Below are 15,788 nucleotides of genomic sequence, written 5' to 3'. Positions count from 1 at the left end.
TAGAAACGTACAACTTCTGTTCAAAATGTACATGCATTATAATCTGTGACCGGGTGACACTTCTTAGGAATTACCCTCAAGTATGGACCATAAAAAAACTAAAGGCACAAACTTCTGGTGCTTTTGGATCCAGAGTTCTGCGATATTACAGAACATGTGGTTTACACCATAAATACTTCCCAGAAAAAAAAAAAAGAAAAAAAAAAAAGAAAAAACCAAACCCAAACCCTTATATGTTTACGGTCAAAGCAGTGAGTCATTTAAAGCAAAAAAACCCCATGGACATTGCAGTTAACCCCAAATGAAGCACATAAATCTAAAAAAACCCGTGAGAAGGTCATCCTTAAAGGAAATCCCGAAATAGTGACAAAAGAAATGCCAAATGAAGGCATAGAAACAAATTAAACTCTCGCATTGCATCGTCAGGCAATAAATATACAATTAAGACACACTGGTGTTTACAAAGACTGTGGTCAGCTCTTTTTCAGAGATTAATTTTTCTTCCTAATGTTTCCCTTTCACTGCTAAATAAAGAATTTCATTCAGAGTAAGGTTTTCAAATGTAACTTTTACATTATAAATCTTTAAAAGCCTACAGTCTCTCCATTATATTTACTTTCTCTTCTCTACACAAAATGAATGATTGTTCCAAACATACCCCACAACACTATTTATACTGTACTTGGTTATTACATCTGTTTTACTTCTGCCTGAGTAACTAATATGAAATTCCACTCAAATAGCTTTGCCTTAAAAATGTACTTTCTAAATCTAAACAGAAAGATTTCTTCCATGCAAGTGTGTATCCATACGCGTCTTAGAAAGCCGTACAGGTAAGTCATTATTCTTCTCAAATATTTCTATTCTTTCATCACATTAGCACAAATCACAAACACCAAGGAAAAAAATTACCTGAATTTAGGAGTAAATAGTTCATTCCTGCCATACAGTTAAAAAAAAAAGGTAGCTGAAACATATCTCATTCAAACAGCAGCAACGTCGTTAAATCGCATAATTGTAACGGTAATGATGGTATTGCTTTCTGAAATGGAAATACTTACACAAACCACTGAATTGACCCGTTGTTCCCTAACTTAACAGCGCTTATTTTAGAGGGCATTTGCACAGTGCCACATTTCTCTCTCAAAGTTTTGTTTGGTTTTGGTTTTGTTAGCAAAAAAAATAGTTTTATATATAAATAAAGGGCAGCAGATCCTAAAAGAAGGTATACGCCTGTAGGACAGAAGCATGTCTCCTGACTGCAAATAACATTTTATCATCTTACCATCTTTTGAGGACTGGAGCGTATCCCAGCTCAGCAGAGCTCCTACCCACTTGTTCTTGTCTGCTATATGTACAATATCATATAACTTCACTATGATCAATGGGATTATTTATTTACACATCATATACTCCATTGCCTCATGTCCTTTTAGAAACAGTTCCTGGAAAAGCAGTTGTTGTCAAACACTTTATTTTTCTCCTTTTTTTTTTTAATTTAAAGCGAAACAAACAAGAAAGTGTCATACAACTCAGCAAGAGGTTTAAAAAAATACGCAGAGCCATTCACAAGTCTCTTTTTCATATCAAGAGCTTCATTGTCTTTTCCCCAAAGAACAGAATGATCAGCAACATTTTAGTTACACTGCCGATAAAAATAGAAGTAGTAATCAGTAAAAAAAATTCCAGCAAAATAAGGATCTGTTGAGCAGCCTGCAAAACCCTGCAGAAGAAAAATAAAGGAGATTCATATAGGAACTTCTCTCAGTTCGAATGCTATTTGTCTTTTGCTGTGCTGCCATTTGAAAAGGCTTACCGGTACAGCTATACGGAAATGGTATGCGCTGTCATACAATTTAGCTACAGGGAGAGGCCAAATATGCTGACGTCCCTAGACGATAAATGAGAGAGAGAGATCAGATAACCTTATTTCACATGAAATTGGAAAGAAGAATAGGCTCTGGAAACATTTCATTGACAAATGCAGTGCAAAGTGATTATGATAACAAGACTGTAGTCTTGTTATCATAATCAACAATAACAAGACTGATAGCTGTAGTCAGAGCATTTAAAGACAAAGTGCTGACTTTAAACCCTGCAAATGTGGGTTTGCTCTGAGCAGCTCTGCCCAGGAGCTGACAGACATCTGGCTCCCAGCGACACTCATCTGGCTCTGAATAACTGAACTCCCTCTCTAGTTTTCCAAGCAAAACCCACAATAAATAGGGATCGTTCCTGATGTGCCAGGTGGCCCGAGAGCTCCAACGTGTAATAGTAGCATGTGGCAATTCTTCTGATTTTGAAACAGCAACTTTAGTAGTCCTCAGAAGGCAGTGAAAGTTCATATCTAAAGATATGAGTAGCATCTTCACTCAGTATTTCAAAAACAGATACAGGCAAGATTTCATGCTATTTTTGATTGCAGTGTTGTGCCATGTAGGAATGAAACAATATATTTTGTGTCTGAAATGTGTATGCTACAGTAAACAAAATAAAAGTCAATCCTCACCTCTTTTTAACCTAATGATCCATGGTAACTTTTATTTCATCAGTTTCTAGTGTCTCAACTCCTTCATCTTTCCCTCCTCCCTTCACTTTCTGATACATTCCCTCTGTTGGAGATGATGTGTTCACATGATACAAGTTATGTGAGACTGCTGAGTCCAAATGATTGCTGTCCTGCCCTTTGGCAGGGAATAAGCCTCCCAGTACCTAGGAAAATTCTCTTGAAAAAAAACTCTTCAACTAGGCAGCATTTCTATTCTGAGTCACATCAAACCTGAATGCTCGCTGCTGCTGGAGGCTAGTTAGCTTTAGTCTTTTGATGTGGATTTCAGGTTGACACAGGAAATCTCTTTGACCAGTTTTGGCAGTAAGCTTCAAGGATATTTCTGCCTTGCAAAACTCTCTGGGTCTGACATTTCAATTCTGTTGGAATTACAGCAGACAGGTCAAAACTTGGACAATTTTGGCTTTCTAATGTCTTTGCAGCAGTTGCAGATAAGCCTGTAACTTTTTGCAATGACATTTGAAAAGTTGATCAGAAAGTCGGCTTACGGGTGGGGGTATCCCAAGTGCTCTAATTTGACAAACCACGAAAAAAGTAATTTAAAATCAATTAAGCACATATCATGTATGGCACCATAGATCAGAAATCTAAAGACAACTCTGAAATTAATTCCAACTTCAGGGAGGTTTCTCCTGCAATGTGTTCAGAAATTATGCTGTCCTTGCTTCTGTCTTTCCTACTGTTTTAACTGGAATAAACATTTCCAAGCAATGTGGAAAAATGAGGCCTTGAAAGAGTCTTACTTTTCCAGCTAATTTGGAGGGAGTTTAAGGCCTTCATCAATTTACTGGAGATGATCAAAAGTTTGCATGATCCGGTCTCTAAATATTTTTTTACTGGGAAAAGCAAATATGTTGTAACAGCTTTTATTCCCCTTGAGGCAATCCAGAGAATGATATGTAAACAACTCTTGCTTTTACAACAAAGAACTTTCCCTAGAGATTTACTGGGAAACTCCTGTTCACACAGAAATACAAGGGAATACTACCATTGTTTCCAGTGAATTCAAGACTTAAAAACTGGAATTCATTACCCGCAAGACAATAATGGAAACGGTAGGGTAGATGAGAGTTTTGAGGACTGTCTCCTAAGGCCCTGGCTGAGAAGTACTCCTACTTCTCAAGTATCTCTGGAGATTATATGTGTGTGTGTATATATATATATATATATGTGGTGGTGAGTTAGGCTGAAATATATATGTCAGGTTCTAATGGACTATTTATTTTTTCCAAATACACTATTAACAAGGCCAAGGTGACTATCTGGCATGAGCTACCCTCCTTTTCACACTCTGGAGCTAAAGATCTTCATGGTCTCTCTTATCTCTTCATTCATTCCTTACAAACAGAGGTGTATAAGGCTATTCAGCAGAACTAGGTATTATAACAAGTTTTATCCACCTTCCGTATCTCCCTGTACTCCAGAATGCATCCACACAATGTTGCTTGAATCAAGAGCATCATTCAAGGGATCATGACATCTTACTTCTGAGACTGATGCTTTTATGAAAAGCAGACAGAGCTAGTAGAAGCGAACACCATTCTGGAGAGCAAGGGGAGGTTAAAGCTAATCACAAATTATTTCAGCACTGTGTGGCTTCAACCGCCAAAACTATCAGAAAAATGAACACATTTTTTCCTACATAAAGCTCAATTTTATTTTCAGTTTTGCACAGAACCTTTAATGTGAGAGATGAAAATGGAGCCATGTACTGGGCAGTATATAAAAATGATCCCCACAAGACAGAGTACTGCTGCAAAAAACTTACCTGTGTGGTTTCTAGGAAATCCTTCCTACTGTTTTGGCTTGAAGAATAATAGGAGCAATAATTTCCAAATGTGACTTTGCAGAGAAATATAATCAACGGTTCTGTGGTACTTCAAGAAACAGAGAAAAATAAGGATCTATCAGACTGCTTTTAAATACAAGAATCATATATATAAATACAAAATTCATACAAGGCAAAAAGATCCAAAGAATTGAATTGTGAAGAAATAAAGCAGAGGAGCTTACTTCACTGGTTGATATAAAGGAGATATACCCAAGCCACCAACCTCTAATCTTCTCCCATTCCCTCCCATGGATGGAGGGTGTTTTGCATTTAGAAATCTGGGTGATCTTTACAGTTGTTAAGATAAATCTAGAAATGTACACTAAACTTCCTCAAACCTCAAGCGTGCTCATACTAGAAGCTATTGTATATAACTTTTTATATAAATGAATGGTCATGACATGCTGGCCATGACATGATGGCTTACATCATGCATAGGTATAACATACCTGTGCCAGAGGATATGGAAGAAATCCATAATAAGACTTAAAACAGGGACCTCGATAAATAACTCCCTTTTGCTATTGTACACATGCAAATATATCATTAAAAAGAAGTAAAAATATCCCAGACTTTGTCTGGAAAAGCAGTGCTAAACAGAATTTCATTCATAATTGTTTAACAGCAAATACCCCATGGTCAGTTCTTCTCAAAACTATCCCTAGAGTTTCCAAGCATTTCCTAGCGTACCAGATAGCTTTTCTGAGAAGAGTATAAACAAACAAAAAGTCTTGGAGATCCAAAGGAACTCAGATATGGCAATGTCTAGCAGAAAAATGAAAGCAGAAGGTGGGAAAAACGTGACATCAATATTTACAGTTTATGCTGCGGGGAACAATGAAGCAACCCCAGCAAAATGTGCTTTCAAACCTTAAGATATTTAAGAAACATCAATTTTAAAGCATATAATTCATATATGGCAGTTTCTCTGTCCTACACAGCTGTCAGTAGTGTGTGTTGATTTTATTTGATTGTATTCAGCAGGCATAAAAGTTTTCCAAATTTTTGAAGTAGTTACAATGTCTTACAATATCTGGACACAGCAATAATCCAAATATGTTTGGGTTTTCTTAAGCGTTTTGGGTTTTGTTAAGTTTGCAGCTTTGTTTAGTAAAGTTTATAGCAAAGTCCTATCCTAAAATCCCCCTCCTGCCAAACCAAAAACCAATATCCAAAATAAACTCAGCAACGGTAAAACTCTGAATATGATGTATCAGTCCCTACACAGGAGGGTTGCATTATTAGTTTATAATGACATTCACTTAAGACAAGTTTTCAGTGGCTGTAGAAAACAAGCAGGCATTTCAGGAGTACTATTATATTTCCTCTTATCTGAAAAAGGCGGATGTTTACAAGGATAATATTAAAGATCAAAAGATTGGACCTAAAGACCATAACTTCACAGAGCCCCTTCTTGGACAGACAGGGGTCATGAAGTGTCATCAAGCAGAGTGTTTGGCAGCTGTTCTGGCTATCGTTGGCCTTTCTCAGAGAAGAACCCCAAAAGAAAGGACTTGTTATTTCTGGGAGAACGCAATTGAGCTAGACTTTTATTTGAGGAGAAAATACGTGCTGAGAGGAATAAGTTTGCTGTTTATTCCCACTCTGAGTCACAATTTTATGCATTACAAGATGTTCCTGCACAAAAATCCCCTTTCACAGTGCTTGGCACAACATGCCAAAAAAGATGTTCTGTGGAGTTACAGATATATGTACCTAATAATATTTCTCTATATCAAAAAAGCTCAAATCCCTAGTATACAGGCCACAATCCTGCTAATACATGCATACATGTCTGCTGAAAAGATTGTTAAACTGAACCTTAAGACTACTGGGTTTTACTATCTGCATTAATGGGCGAAATTGTTATTGGGCTGAGAACAGTATTGGGCCTATGCTACAGCAAAAGATCTACCCAAAGGTCGACATTAATAACTTAGTCGTGCATAGATTTGTCCCACTCCTCTGAATAGGGACAAATTAGTGTCACAATAGAAATCAGAACAGAAATAGAAATGAACCACTGTCTTGTTATGTATGTATTATCTTTAATTGTACTTACTTTATTTCCAGTGAGATTTCTACATCCATGGGTGTATATTTGTTAACAGGAATAACATAGCTGTAATTTCCAGACCTGAAAAAGATGGCATTAATGCACGTAAGATTTTGAGATAGGTAGTATCTTTGTAAAAACATGGAAATTGCATTTAAATTTAAAAAGAAAAAATATGACAAGGTAGAAAAAACTCCTGCACGCTAGAAGAAACAACCATGAGAATGAACCAGCCAAGTAGCAATGTCACATTAACGGTATTCTAGTCCACCACAATAAAGCATAATAAAACAATTTACCTACCTGCACTGTAGATTTTTACTACAATAGCGATTGTCAATCCTTTGCTGAGTTTCCAAAATCTGTATGGAACTGATTGTTGTATCAATCCCTAAAAACATTAAGAATAATGTTTTCTTCTTGATTATTTCAGAAATCTTAGATAAAAGCATAATAAAATTGTAGTTAATATAGTGGCATCTACTCCCTTGCTTGCCACTACAGGAGCTGCTACAGGTCTCAATTACCACTCAGTAAAAAGCCTTTGGCTGATTGCCTTCATTCTGCTGTTACAGGGGAGACAAGATTTTATTTTGGGCAGACATTGAAGGCTATTTTGATGGTAGTCCAAGTAGCATACAACATTTCAATGTTCATTTTGATGTACTAGAAAGCATGCTCATGCAAGTAACCATTAATTTGAAAAACATTATCTTTGCTGAGAGAGATAATTTGAAATGCAACAAAATTTGTATCTAATCCTACGTGCAGCAAAACTACCTAACTCTAATGAGTATAATTTCTTCATAAAATGTGGCCTTGAACTCGCAAGAACTTAGAGTTTTGCAATATTCTACGTAACGAATACCAGGAAATATGAATGAAATATGCTCAGCTAACCAAAAATATATATGCATTTTGATCCTAAGTAAACCGTGGCAATAGGAACAACTAAAAACAGTGGTAGCAGGATACTATATCGCTATCTTCTGAACACTTATATCTTGAACTTGGAGGAAGTTTAGAGCCTGAGGAATGGGAATGTGGAATAAAAACTCACAAAAATTTGTATTTTAGAATTAGCATCTCTGTGCTATGCAGGTGTTCTCAAAGGTGGCCAGTTATGGTGAGATGAAGGGTATAGCCATGATGGCATGGCTCTTCCCCGAGGCAGATTAACCCTGCAGAGAGTTAGGCAGCAAGAACCAGTGTGCTAACACAGCAGCACAGCTTCTACTTTCACAGCTGGCCTAGCAATCACTGCACTGAACTGCATCCTGAAAAGTGTATTATTTCTTCTGAATACATTTACAGCATTGGAACAGTGCAGGTTCATAGTCAGGACTCTCTCAGACCCCTAAACCAGCCCATTTCAGTCTGAACTGTGGAAGGGCCTCAAACTGAAGGGGTTGAACAGGTTTAATCCCCCCAGGTGGACCTAGGCCCACACTGCCAAGGTTTGGGACAGGGCCAGGTGGGGAGGGAGTGTCTCAGCCATCAGCAGATAGCCAGACTACAGCTGTTACCTACAGCATCAAGCTGCTGATTTTCAGTCTTGCAATGTGGTGCAGAAAGCATAAGGACAGCCCGGTTCAGCAGGCCCAAGCCTGCTCTTCACATCGTACTGCGAACACTGGTTTTGTGTTTCTGTTCCTCTGTTCCACAGCAACAGCTCCCAGCATTGCAAAGAAACTTGATGAATATAGGCTGACCCGTGCTCTGATTATAAAATAGTTGTGTGGTAGTATATACCTAACTCTCAGCATGTAAATATCCACACGTGTGCTTAAGTGACATGCTTAATTGAGCATGTTCATCCCAAAGAACTAGCACAGAAGAACATTTCCCTCTGACAGAGCATCTCATTACAACACGTATCATAGTAATGCCACAGAGGCCCTTTTCTGAGGTGTGTAGCCATGCAAAAAAATCAGAAGGGGAATGATTTTTCCCAGATCATCCCACTGGAGCATACCCAGACAACAAGTAGAACCTGTGTTCTACTCCTCTCATTGCCCTGGGTAGCAACCTGCTTTAAGTGCATGCCGGTGTATAGATGCTTTATCATCCACATGTTGCCTGAGATTCAATTGAACATTTATAAAAAAAACCTAAACCTTAAAACAGAGCATCCACATAAACAGAAAAGACAAGGCGTAACCCTGGTCATACTGAATGAATGCCAGAGCATACCATTACAGCATATGTAATGTTATACTCATCTTCACAGTAAAGAATCAATATTTTCAGCCCAGACTGGCTCTGACAGCAGTGCACAGTCACTAAAAGGGTGAGCCTGAAATCAAGCCAAATGTCCTACGTCAACGAACTTCATTTCATCTCCACTGATGGAGGCAGTGTCAGGATCCTAAGGCAGACATGGTCTCTCTCAGCAGCTGATGTTTTTAATCCACTAGGTCAAATGGGCCAAAGCCCAAACACTTCCTTTACACCGTACCATGCATTTCCTGCACACAAATACCACACTCACACACTTAAGCATTTTGCTGTATACGGGTTAGCACTGTTGAGTATCATACAAGATTTCAGCCCCTGTCAAGAGAAAAGTCAGTTATCATTTTATTGCACCTGAAGCCAAGTCAAAGAGCTCCCTAGAGAGGGCAGCCAGAACGTCTACATCTAATGAGGATGTAAGAATACATTGAAATGACCAGAAAACTATAGTGAATCACAGGTATTTAATAGATTCCTAAGTGCTAATTCTCTATAATGACCAGTTATAAATGAAATTTCTCTAAATCACAGCAGCAGAATTCCAAGCCTAAAGGTAGCTTTTCAAAGTTATACAATTATACATTTCAACAGTTTTTAAAAAAATATGAGACTTACAGTCATTTCCAAGATCAGGTCTTCTGTTAGGTTTTTTGATCAGATTTCTTTTGGGTAGCATGTCACTTCTGTTTCCTGTGGAGGGATCTATGTACAAATGTCCCCAGGTTAGCCTTGTACAGTTGTAACAGCAAAATATAAATACAACATCAGGAAATGTTTTGTTAATTATCTCTTTGATAAAGGCATACATAACCACGACAGAAACCTTTAAAATAAAGAATACCTCTATTCAGAAGATATACACAGTCAAAAGAAGTTCGTAGATAACAAGAAACAAGCTTCTGAAATTCTACAGAATATCTGAAACCCTTCAAAAAATAGTCTAATAGAAAAGACTTTATACCACACACAGAATATCACCAGTTGTTGTAATAGAGAGCCAAAGTGAAAGTCAACATCCAGTCAGGCACTTCAGCACAAATCTGATGATAAAGCCACATCTTTCTTATTAGTGAGAAAATTAATAAATAGGCATCTGCCATGCAAACATAGGCTAGGGGAATAACTTAGCTTTTTGAATATGAGATGTAAGACACTGAGGACCGACCCAACTGAGACACAGTACTTCACAAAGAGAAGGCTGAGTCATAATTAAAGAAACTAATACACAGCTCTAACAACATGATCACCACGTTCACTGATGTCACCTCTGTAATTTCAAATATTGAAATAGGTTGGGAAATATAAGCTTTAACTCTATTAATTTTCCCAGCATTTCTCTAGAAAAGTGAGCTTTAAAAGATCTTTTGAATAATGACCACATTGTACAACCTGGGGAAGGCAAAAGACCCTTCAAGCCCATGGGAAATGGTTTAAAGCTATTCCTGTGCTTTTACACTAATTGCCAGCCAAGAATCTGTCCAGAGACATGTTACCAATAAACTGGCACTGCAAAATATTGATCTTACCTAAACTAACATTGTTCATCAAATACCATTTCATCTGGGAAAAAAAGGAATCATGTATTTCTAGAATACCAAAATGCTCCATTCTCACATTTTTCAAAGGAAACATTCTGATTTCAAAATGACTGTTTAAAACAGAAGTCACTGCTTCACTGTATAAAAATTTATTTTACAAAAAGAAGGATCAAAATGCATAATTTCACTGAGACTGAAACAAGTAAGTTGGATTGACCTTACTGTTTTATTATTCACTCCAGATTTTTGTTTTCATTTCAGTATTGGGAGATATGAAAATTCAGACTTTCCTCATGCTAGTGGGTGACTGAGAGCATGGAACAACATTAACAACTGGAATCTGAGGACCCAGAATACAAAATCATCTCTGGGATTACCATCATTTTTGTGTTTTGATGTGAATCTGTGATACTGCTCCTAGTTATTCCTTGAATCCATTTTCTATTTACTTGTTCATCATTCAGATTTGCCAGTTCTGCCAACTTAGATGGTAACTGTTGCATTTAGTAGCCATCTGCTGTCACGTTTCATTACACTGTGATCTGCTGCCACGCACCTAGACAAATGGCTACTGAATACATACAATCAGTTATACATGTACAGTAGGTCTTGGGGCAGATGTAAAAAAGAGCTGTTCATTCTCTCATTCTTCCTTTTAATTTACAAACTAGTTGTCACATCTTCCTTTCACTTTTTTCTGTTTTCTCTTAATAGTCTAGATATGTTAGCAATGCATTGAAACTGCTGAAGGGTATTCACGCTCCTCAGTTCTGCTGAAATCAATAGGAGTTCGAAAGTCTAAATCCTTCAGTTCTTAAGCCAAATAAAGTGTGAGGAAAAAAGGCCACATTCAACTAGACTACATAAAGATGTGCTGAATTTTCATTTAATAAATTTTGTCTTGCTTATGAATGCTTTTATTCCTACCTGAACACTCCTAACAGCCTTCTCCTCAACAAATCTGAGATGCAAGGGATTAGGAGTTACAGTGGATGCACTAAGTAATAGCCTGCACCCATAGAATTCAGGTAGAGTACGGTGGAACAGTAAAAGGTCTGCCAAACATGAATTCCTAAATTAGCATTTAATTCAACTGCAATTTTAAATAGTTTTATCTTTTCACGAATCGGACTAATCAGCTGATTTTAAAATATCCACTGTTTATCTTGATTATTCCCAATATTTAACTCTTAGCTTTTTGTTCTGAAAAAATTTTCCTTTTCATTTATCTTGGCTACAGCTACATTAAGCAGCTTGTTGGTTTGCCTTCTGTTTGGATTTCATATTGACATTGTTACCTTCCATCTGGGGACACATTCAGCTTCATTAAACTTGTGCAGATCTGAAATCTTTCAGTAGCTTATGTACTGTGCTGATTTTTCACTCTTGGATCCACACTTAATGCTATTTGGAGCATAAGACCTTGAGAAGGTAATGCTTTGTGTTTATTCTTATCTTCTCTTTCCACCTAATATCAAAAGCAGTCAGCTGGGGATGGAAGGTTTTCATATTTCATTTTCATCTGTCTACAGCTCCCTCATTTGTAAATGAGATTAATGTCTTTTTAATTAATTAACACTCTTTCAGGCATCAGAGCAATACAAATCACTTAGGTATGACCTCTTGAAAGCACTGTATTGAGCTGTATGTGCCACAGGGCTTACTGCACGCTAATCACAAGAATCACAAGGACCACTTCCATGCAGCTTGTCTGCAGACAACAGCACTTTGCAGTATAAAGAATGGCCAGTGGGTGAATCCCACTGAAACAGTTCATGTGATAAGAGTGTCACAGCAGTTGGCATTGCCTGCCCTGGTAGACATTTGTACTTCAGAGGCTGAACTGCATCCATCCCCAATTTCACCTCAACTTGTCAACTGTGTTGGTGCAAGAATTGTTCCCAAGGCCAAGAAAAGAAGAGTACGAAAGCTGGGCTTAGTAATACTAACACTTGCTTCTAGACACTGACAAAGTTAAGGTCTGGGAAAGAGGAAAACAAATTCCAACAACTTGTACATACCTTTATGTATAAAATCTTTCTTATAAATATTATAAAAGCTGTAAACAATACACCTATTCATATATTACACGCATAACATCTGGCAGACAATATCTGAAAGAGAATTCATTCCAGTAAAAGTAATTTATTTCATAGAACTCTGCCTTCAACTAACATTTCTCTACTCAAAAACCCAGCCTGAATGAGTGGAGTTTTAATTCTAAGCTTTCTGGCAATTAAATTTCTCTCTCTGCCCACAGAGAATATGTAATATCACCACACTGGGACACCATTGTGTGTTTTGGGTTTTTTTACATCTGTTAATTCACCCTCCACTACCCCCAGTCAACTCCTGGCCAACTGTAGCCAAAGGTTAATTAAAAGGATTAGTGACTTTCTGGTTCACGTGAAATCATTTACCATGAATGGACAGGAAGAACAGCGACACCTGACAAAACATCTTAGGACCCAGAACTCATAAAAGTAAACAGGACAGATTTTTCAAAAACATATTGATGGCAGTGACGATTAGTTATATCAGGGTTTTTTTAAATCCTCTGGACTGGGCTGTTTTGGTGGAAGGTAACTATCTTTAAAGATTCTTGCCTCTTTCCCTGCACTCTTCATATAGTGTTTGTTCAAATGGTAAATAATAGAAATTAATGCTTCAACTTACGTGTCTCCTTTGTATTGGTTTTCTCGTAACTTAGAGATTGGACTTTTTGTTGGTGAATTGGACAACAATTGACCCTGTCACAAGGCAAAATGCCACAGAAAGTCACTTCAGGGATCCTACTGATGGGTTGCGTGCTCTGAGAAATTGTGCTTTCCCCCTGCAATGCTAAAGGAAAAAAAAAAAGACATAATTTTCACTAGTGCTCTGTGTCTATTGGCATTTTATAATAGCATAGAAATTGAAAGCCTGTTACGTGTATGCAGACCAGCAGAGATACAGTACCTGCTGTAGTGGTAGAGGGAGAGAGTATAACAGAACTTGAGGTACTGCTGATGAAGAAAAAGAAAAACAATTCATTAAGAAACGGACATCGGAGCTGTGGACCAAAACAGACTGGTCCACAATCTATTACTAATTCCCATTCATTAACACTAATTCAACTACTTGCCTGTATATCGGATGTTTTTCAAAACGTCTGTCATGAACACTAAGTAAATAGAGGGTTGATATTGTCAAAGCACTGTAGAAAGAGAATTATTCTGTAGATTTACATCCAACTCTTATGTAACATAATGTGAATAATACCTTGACAGCACCTTGTCCAAATGTAGTAATGTTAAGAGTTAACTATCTAATCACTTCCCCTTTAGTGGAAAAAAAATTGACTAAATTTAATCGGTTTTAGGTCAGATACTCGTATACAGCTACATTCAACATAAAATATGGTCAGTTTTCCATTGTAAATAGAATCACAACACCAGTTCAAAGTACTCAATTCACAGAGACATTGTAAGGCACAGGATTTTGGACTGGAAATAGAAAATGGCAGTCTCAAAAGTCCAGAGCATACTTTCCTTTCCGCAAGTCCAATGTCACAAGTTAAACTTTCAGAGTCACAGGACTGCCTGCTACATTGGGAACAAGTCCAGCTTCATTTCACACAATAGAATCACTCTGTACATCAGAAATCATACTTAGGCACAGAATGATTGCATAAAACATGCAAAGTCTCATGAGTCCAGCTTTGGACCTGTAGCACAAGCCACCAAGATGCATTTAAGGTGCACCATACATTGTGATATGGACAGAGGTTAGTTGCATGTGCACCACAAAAGTATCTCACTTTTCTAAAACAATTTCAACTTTACAATATTACCAGGCACATTCACTGTAAATTTTAATACACTGTGTTCTTTTGAGTAAGAATGGTAAGAAGAAGAAAAAAAATTGCAATCTTCTTTCTGATGAGATAAGTAGAAAGGGGAAGGGAGAAACAAGTCAATTGGTTGATAATTAATTGTTACCATAGTGCCATAATAGCAACCAAAGCTATTATAGTCACCCGGAAAATCTTCACGGAGAAAGACTCTTTCCTCTTTGATAAACAAACCTAGAAAAAAAAAAATGTCTGGTTAATTTAAGTGGCACAAAACTAAGCTACTAGTAGTAGATTAAGAAATACTACACTAGTCTGACTTTAAATTAACCTTGTTTCTTTCAGAGGAACCATAAAAGTTATCCTTATACAGGGGTCAACATCTAAAGAGAAAAACTTAAGTAATGAACGGCTCCCTCAAACTGCAAGCGCACCACACACTGTTGATAGTCTGGGGACACAAACGCTACACAGGAAGAAAGCGTGGGTAAAAATAACAGCTCCTTCTCCTTTCTTCCTGCCATTTTTCGTACTCTTGAAGTATTTCAAAATCAAATTAAGAACTCAGTAAGCAGTTGCCAGAACTAAAAGATGAGCAGCTTTCACTATATGCTCAGACCATGTTAAACCAGAGCTGGTGTAAATACTGAAGGCAGGCGCTTTCCAAACAATCCCTGTGAAAAGGGGTCTCCTCTTTCTATTTCTATTCAGCAATAGCAATGACATCCTATCCAGGTCTTAACCACCTGAAAGACAGCATTATCCAGTACGAAACAGGAGATGCTAATCGCAAACCACAGTGAAAGACTCGTCCAAGGAGAAAGCTGAGGAAGAATTATCACTGTGCAGACTTCTAAGCCAAAATGAGCATTTCTGTGTAAGGCTGCACTGCACCATGTGAGCACAGCTACAGGCTCAACAATCCTCTCCTGTTGAGGTCTCTTCCTTCATACCATCACACAGTATGGATCTGTTCTCACACACAATATATAGGCAAGAAGTGCAAGTGTCTCATATATATTTTCTATCTCAGTACAGTCAGTTTTTAAGATTCTAGCATGACACTAAATAATTCCGGCTAAGGAATTTGATTTTATATTTAGAAACATGAAAGCTGTCACCAATGTTTCAACACTTACACAAATTCTCATAGTCATATTTCATATATTTAATTTCACTCACCTTGCTGGATGTTAGTGGGACTGATTTATTTGATGGCAAAAGACTAGTAGCTCGACTATACCTGCTGTAAGAGACAAAATCTCTTTAATACTCAAATGCTTCAGCAACTAATAAATGAAAAAGGGTCATCTTCAATAGAGTGTTAATGTCACTTGCCTTTGCAACTTTAACGTTTAAAAAGAGAAAGGCAAAAGTCTCATCAGATTCATTTTCAAGAACAAAGGCCTCCAGTTAACTCATTCAGGTGAATGCTAGTAAATGCTACATTTGATTTCAAAGAAAACTTGGGGAAATGGTTTAGAAATAGGAAATGCCCATCACTTCCACCAAATCAATAATGAAGATTCTTTCTTGCAGAAGCAGCTCTGCAGATTTCTCTTAGCAGCAATTTACAAGCTCCAGGGCTGTAACTGGACGTAATCTACCCTTGCTTTATCCAGCTGAAGCAATTACAAAAATGACTGGAATTTAACAGCCATTTCAAACATTAATTTTGTCAGTGAGTTAAAAAATATGAGAAATTTGCATTTTTTGCACAACCTAAA

General features: G+C 37.4%; 1 protein-coding gene across 1 annotated transcript in view; it reads right to left on the bottom strand.

Moving 5' to 3' along the window:
* Positions 1-1,636: 1,636 nt before the first annotated feature.
* Positions 1,637-15,788, bottom strand: part of MYRFL (myelin regulatory factor like) — a 44,518-nt gene continuing 30,366 nt past the window's right edge. The window contains exons 15-25 of the mRNA XM_074573097.1: positions 15,244-15,307; positions 14,210-14,295; positions 13,354-13,425; positions 13,188-13,234; positions 12,906-13,070; positions 9,307-9,381; positions 6,760-6,847; positions 6,463-6,537; positions 4,338-4,446; positions 1,817-1,891; positions 1,637-1,723 (exon numbers count right to left, since the gene is read on the bottom strand). Of these exons, the coding sequence (XP_074429198.1) occupies positions 1,637-1,723; positions 1,817-1,891; positions 4,338-4,446; positions 6,463-6,537; positions 6,760-6,847; positions 9,307-9,381; positions 12,906-13,070; positions 13,188-13,234; positions 13,354-13,425; positions 14,210-14,295; positions 15,244-15,307 (943 nt within the window). The remainder of the gene's footprint in view (positions 1,724-1,816; positions 1,892-4,337; positions 4,447-6,462; positions 6,538-6,759; positions 6,848-9,306; positions 9,382-12,905; positions 13,071-13,187; positions 13,235-13,353; positions 13,426-14,209; positions 14,296-15,243; positions 15,308-15,788) is intronic.

Source organism: Larus michahellis, chromosome 1 (genome assembly GCF_964199755.1).
Source record: "Larus michahellis chromosome 1, bLarMic1.1, whole genome shotgun sequence".
Taxonomy (NCBI): Eukaryota; Metazoa; Chordata; class Aves; order Charadriiformes; family Laridae; genus Larus; species Larus michahellis.
The sequence above is the reverse complement of the archived record's forward strand: the minus strand, read 5'-3'. Positions and strand labels throughout refer to the sequence as shown.